The sequence below is a fragment of the Coregonus lavaretus genome, assembly GCF_964263955.1.
Source record: "Coregonus lavaretus genome assembly, chromosome: 8".
In the NCBI taxonomy this organism is placed as follows: domain Eukaryota; kingdom Metazoa; phylum Chordata; class Actinopteri; order Salmoniformes; family Salmonidae; genus Coregonus; species Coregonus lavaretus.
In genome coordinates, this window is record NC_139995.1 from 28,919,932 (window position 1) to 28,925,931 (window position 6,000).

Sequence of the window (6,000 nt, forward strand, 5' to 3'; positions counted from 1 at the left end):
GGGGAACAGGATTTCATTATTTTTATCTACATTTCTGCCTGAGAAATGACACCCTGATATAGTTCTGTGATCTGTGAAACAGTTCTGTTAATCACTGAGGCATTGTGTGTTTGTGTGTTCTTTTTCTTTAGAATTTTCAAATAAACTTGAGGTGTTTTATGATTAATAGTGATGTTGTGCTTGTACTATTTTGGACACACTGTCCTCAGGCTCCAGCTTTATGTTGTATGTTGATCGTATTAAAACAAAGAAAACAATCTGAAGTTGTTGTTTTTAAGTTATATATACCATGATTTTTCCGGTCCGGCCCACTTGGGAATAGATTTTCCTCCATGTGGCCCCTGAGCTAAAATGAGTTTGACACCCCTGATCTAGTGGAAAGCCTTCCTAGAAGAGTGGAGGCTGTTATAGTAGCAAAGGGGGGACCAACTCCATATTAATGCACATGATTTTGGAATGAGATGTTCGACAAGCACGTGTCCACATACTTCTGGCCATGTAGTGTAAGTGGTGTGTGTGTTCCCTGCTGGCCAATGCAGTAAAAATCTGCATACCTAAGCAGCAGGCAAGGGCATGGAAGGCATATCTAGGTGCCTAATGATTGGAGTAAATTTACCCTAAGCCAGGTCAGCAACACTGAAGATGCTGAGTTTGTTTTTGTGATGGCTTTGTTTATGTATGAGTGTGTGTATGTGTCTATATAAATAGTTCACAATTGACAGGATAGAGGCAAAGGTAGAATTGACACCCTGGAATAGTAACTCTCACCACTGTAGAGATATACATATAGGCAATGAATAACACAGAAATAGTGGCACCATGCTGAGGAGGAAATGATTTCAAAGATCCTCAATGTAGATGCTATTCTGTTTGGGTTGCTGGTCTTCTCTGGAATCCTGTGAAACATACGGATCATCCGTGTGGTGAGGAGAGAACTATCAAAGAAATAGAACTCTAATTGCCAATAGCCATGGAATATCTCAGCCTGAGATAACATCACACAGTAATTAGTATAATAATTAATTATACTCTCTCTCTCAGGTGTTCGTCGGCCATTGAAAGTCTGTCTCGTCGGCTTCCTCCCTCTGACACAATCCTGGTGAACCTGTCGCTGGCCAACCTGCTGACGTCTCTGTTCTGCACGGTGCCCATCTTTGTGTCTCACCTGGGTCTGGACGTGTCCCTGGCCCTGGACTGGTGCCGCCTCTTCTTGCTGCTGTGGGTGTGGTGGCGGGCCGTGGGCTGCTGGGTGACTCTGCAGCCCACGCCAGGGGCTGTGGGGCCCCTGGAACAGCAACGCAAACAGAGGAGGATGTGGGTGGGCCTGGAGCTGGTCTATGGGGGTCAACCTGGCCTTATCCCTGCCGGCGCTGGTCAACACCACCCACGTCCACGGCAACGCCACGGTGGAGCTGATGGTCATCAGCTGCACCACCAGGCCCCTGCTGGGCTGTGTGTAGGAGTTCCCCTCGGAGGAGCAGGGCTCGGCATTCACCTCCAGCTCCCTGGCCCTCAACGAGGTGGCTCCCCTGGTGCTGATGGTGGGCACCAACATGGCTATGCTGTACACACAGGCCAAGCAAATCTGGGCCGTCACCTCGATGGGAGAGGGACGCAGGGCGAGCTGGACAGGCATGTGGTCAGTGAACGCAAGGCTGGTCATGTGATCATGATGCTGTTTGTGGTGTGCTGGGCCCTGCAGGTTGCGGTGGTGACATACTATAACCATAACGGGGGGCACCATGTGGAGGGGTTGCTGACTGTATCCCACTTCTCTGCCTCTGTTTGTGGACTTCAGCCCCATGGTGGTGGCTTTGGGAAACGGCAGCTGAGGAGGAGGATCATGGGGATGATCGTTGGCTGTGTTGACAGGGTCAAATGTCAACGGGAGGAAGTAGTGGAGGAAAGCAAATCTCCGGACACAAGGGGAAAGAAGGCAAAATAAATTGTGTTCACTATTCAGTAGGAGAGAGGTTATCCAAGTAGAGGAGAGAGTTAAAGCAAATATAAATGTATTTTTAAAAAATGTGACTGAATAAATGAGTACCACTTTGAATGGAATCATTAAATAACCAGTGCTTGCCTCCCCCTCAGTCTGTGTTTGAATGTCAACATGTACAGTTGAAGTCGGACGTTTACATACACCTTAGCCAAATACATTTAAACTCAGTTTTTCACAATTCCTGACATTTAATCCTACAAAAAATTCCCTGTCTTAGGTCAGTTAGGATCACCACTTTATTTTAAGAATGTGAAATGTCAGAATAATTGTCACGACTTCCGCCGAGGCTGCCTCCCCTCCTTGTTCGGGCAGGTTTCGGCGTTCGTCGTCACCGGCTTACTAGCTGCTGCCAATCCATTTATCATCACTCCACTAGTCTTGTCTAATTAATCACACACACCTGGTCCTTATCCCCAATTATTAAAGTCATTGTATAAGTGTTACCTCTGCTTCCTTGTCTGTGTGGGTGATTGTTTGTTGTGAGCTGTGTGTAGCTCGGTTGAGCTATCCTTACCTTGTTGTTGCCAGGGTAGAATTTTCCCCTGTGCCTGAGTTTTGTTGTCGCATGCTTGCGCAACTGTTTATCGACGGAATAAACTTTTTGGATGCGTATTACTCTCCTGCGCCTGACTCCTTCTATCACACACATCACAATAATAGTAGAGAGAATGATTTATTTCAGCTTTTATTTCTTTCATCACATTCCCATTGGGTCAGAAGTTTACATACACTCAATTAACATTTGGTAGCATTGCCTTTATATTGTTTAACTTGGGTCAAACGTTTCAGGTAGCCTTCCACAAGCTTCCCACAATAATTTGGGTGAATTTTGGCCCATTCCTCCTGACAGAGCTGGTGTAACTGAGTCAGGTTTGTAGGCCACCTTGCTCCCAAGGATGATCCAGACTTGTGGAGGTCTACATTTATTTTCTGGTGTCTTGGCTTATTTCTTTTGATTTTCCCATGATGTCAAGCAAAGAGGCACTGAGTTTGAAGGTAGGCCTTGAAATACATCCACAGGTACACCTCCAATTTACTCAAATTATGTCAATTAGCCTATCAGAAGCTTCTAAAGCCATGACATCATTTTCTGGAATTTTCCAAGCTGTTTAAAGGCACAGTCAACTTAGTGTATGTAAACTTCTGACCCACTGGAATTGTGATACAGTGAATTTTAAGTGAAATAATCTGTCTGTAATTAATTGTTGGAAAAATTACTTGTGTCATGCACAAAGTAGATGTCCTAACCGACTTGCCAAAACGATAGTTTGTTAACAAGAAATTTGTGGAGTGGTTGAAAAACAAGTTTTAATGACTCCAACCTAAGTGTATGTAAACTTCTGACTTCAACTGTATATAAAACCCCTGTATAAATAAGTAATAACCCATCCAATAAATACCTTAGAACATTTAAAGTAATGGAATGTTTAATCTCACATTCTTCAAAAACAGATCCTGTTGAACTGTTGACTCCCTCTCAATGAGCTTCATGTAGAGGAGCCTCTGGCATAAACTGTCTCAGAGATTGGGAGATGGTACAAATAAAGGCCTTTAATTTGACTGGTTTTTAAAGAGCAAACAAGACAGAACATGTAACAACAACTATCTATAGCTAGGAGTGCCCTCTCACGTACAGTCAATACATAAAAAACATTCTGTCGCTGACTAAAGGGCAGGTTGCCAGAAATAAATTGTGTTAACGTAGTCTCACGGACAAGTAGAGATTAACACATTTCATTCCAATGATGAACTCCACAACCTTTTCTATTAAACTCCTCCAAACAACTGAACGTGCAATTCCTCAGTACTGATGAATCAACAGAAATTGTGATAAAAAATAAATGAATGGGTTTGTCTCTCATAGTGGCCATGTTAAAATAGTCTGACCCTGGAAGAGAATCAAAATGGTTGCCAACGTATACAGAGGAATGCCAACAACCATGTAATTCTAATGTATTGTTAGGCTATGTTAAGGCAAGTGTAATATTTGTATTCCACTGACGTCCCCATAATGTCAGTTGCAGTGTGTGTGTCAGGGTGTGGGATCTGTCAGTGAGTAAGAAAAGACTTAATGACAGCACGCAGCCGCCGGTGACCCACTGCCAGCACAATGGGCGAAATGGCGATGAAGATGGTGTTAGCAAAGCGAGCTATAACCAGGAGGAACCCGGCTGACGAACCTCGGTTGTAGTTGAAGTAGTTTATAGAGATGATGCTGGTTCCCCATGACGCAATGAAGAGCACGATGAGGGCTAGAATCACCTGGAGAGAAAGGGAGGGCAGGGAGAGAATTATTTTTAACGACAATAGCAATGTTACAGGTACAAATCACATGTTGTATTTCTTTCCATCCAAAATAAGCAGGCTGCAGGCCACACACAACAAGGCATCATTCTGAATCCCCTCCAGTCTCTCTCACCTTGGCAGCCCGTCTCTCAGCCGGTACCCTCTTGATGACGGGCGCGTCCTGGGTCATGTGTGCGGGGTTGCGGGTCCTGCCGTGGGTGTAGAGCGTGTAGAGGGAGCCCAGGTTGGTGATGGCCATCAGGATGATAGGCAGGATCTCGTGGATCACCATGGAGGTGGTGGCGTAGGCCAGGCCCTCGTAGCTGGAGGGGAAGTTCCACACACAGCCCAGCAGGGGGCGCGTGGTGCTGCTGACCACCATCAGGGTCTGGAGGGGAGGGGGAAGAGAGAGGAGATAGAGGAGAGGAGGAGAGAGGGAAGAGGAGATGGGATGGGAAGAGAAGGTGGAGAAGGGGTGTAAGACATTTTCCCACAATTCAAAGAGGAACATCATCACAAATGTCTATCACTCTGCTTATATTGAATCAGGGTCCTACCTCTGTGCTGTTCTTGTTCCCGTTGGTAGAGTAGATATGTGCAGGTATAGCATAGATCAGGTTGAGGGACCAGATGAGGCCCAGGCTAATCAGGAGGGTCTTGGGGGGTCTGTGGGGCCCGTGAACAGTCCCTGGGAGAGGGGCCACACGCCTCAGTGTCTGGAAGTGGAACGCGCTGAGGAAGAGTGTTGACCACACGTTGACTGAGCGAAGCCACACCCACACCCCCATCAGGACATGACACCAGTCTCTGGAAGAGTTCAGCTAGAGAGAGAGCTGGGTGTCAGTTTTTATGTGTGTACACAATAGTGCCGACCTGAACAATGGTCTTATCAGTAAGTATTCCACGGTATATTGTCAGATTGCTTTCTTGTCTCACATCATATCTCTAGTTACAGACCACACCACCCTCCCTAGCCCTTGCATTTTAAAGTACCATTCCTCAAAGACTAGCTCAAATCTCTCCTATATCTCAAATACCAAATCCCATAATCACAACCCTTTTACTTAGAGGCCAAACCACACACAATCCGCATACCTTCCTCCCCCTTGTCTCAAGCACCCACATACAGCCCTCATTCTTCATGGCATGCCCTACCACAGTGCCCGACCCCAGTCCCAGTCCCATCCAGCTCCTTACCTCCATCCCCAGGTCAGAGATGACCAGCAGGACGTTCCTCAGGACAGACACCAGCAGGTTAGAGAGGGCCATGTTTATCAGGATGATGTCTGAGTTATGTCCTCTACTGGGGTCTTTGAACACGCTGTCCCCGATCACGCCAACCACCGTGGCGTTACCCACAATGCCCAGCAGGACCAAGATGATATAGAATACGGTCTGGGTGGGAGACGTGGTGACACGGAGACCCACCCCCACCGGCTCCAAGTCTCTCAACTCCGGCATTGGGGTCTCTATCTCAGCTACAGAATTAGAGTTAGAGTCCTGGGTAGAATACTCTTCAGTCTCTCTGCATCTTAATCTGTTTTCCCAGTTTGTTATCAAAAGTTTATTCTAAGAACAGTTATATTCCAGTAACTGTCTCCTCCATTCTATCTGGATCCTCTAGTCCACTGCTAGATGTTTTATTCCGAATGTGAACACCCTGTTGGTCATAGACCATAAATACAAATGTGCAAAACATATATATTGATTGC

The 6,000-nt window shown here is 46.0% G+C and overlaps 1 protein-coding gene and 1 pseudogene across 2 annotated transcripts; one reads left to right on the forward strand and one right to left on the reverse strand.

Annotated features, from left to right (window-relative positions):
- Window positions 1-833: 833 nt before the first annotated feature.
- LOC311133989 (olfactory receptor class A-like protein 4) lies at window positions 834-1,945 on the forward strand (annotated as a pseudogene). Its single transcript has 2 exons — window positions 834-923; window positions 1,042-1,945. The product of its transcript is annotated as an olfactory receptor class A-like protein 4 (transcript).
- A 2,106-nt stretch (window positions 1,946-4,051) lies between these two features.
- LOC311133991 (olfactory receptor class A-like protein 4) lies at window positions 4,052-5,749 on the reverse strand (the record flags this gene model as incomplete). The annotated part of the gene is made up of 4 exons (XM_084167611.1): window positions 4,052-4,264; window positions 4,422-4,676; window positions 4,846-5,109; window positions 5,486-5,749. The coding sequence occupies 4 exons, from the start codon at window positions 5,747-5,749 to the stop codon at window positions 4,052-4,054; spliced, it is 996 nt and encodes a 331-aa protein (XP_084023737.1).
- Window positions 5,750-6,000: the final 251 nt, after the last annotated feature.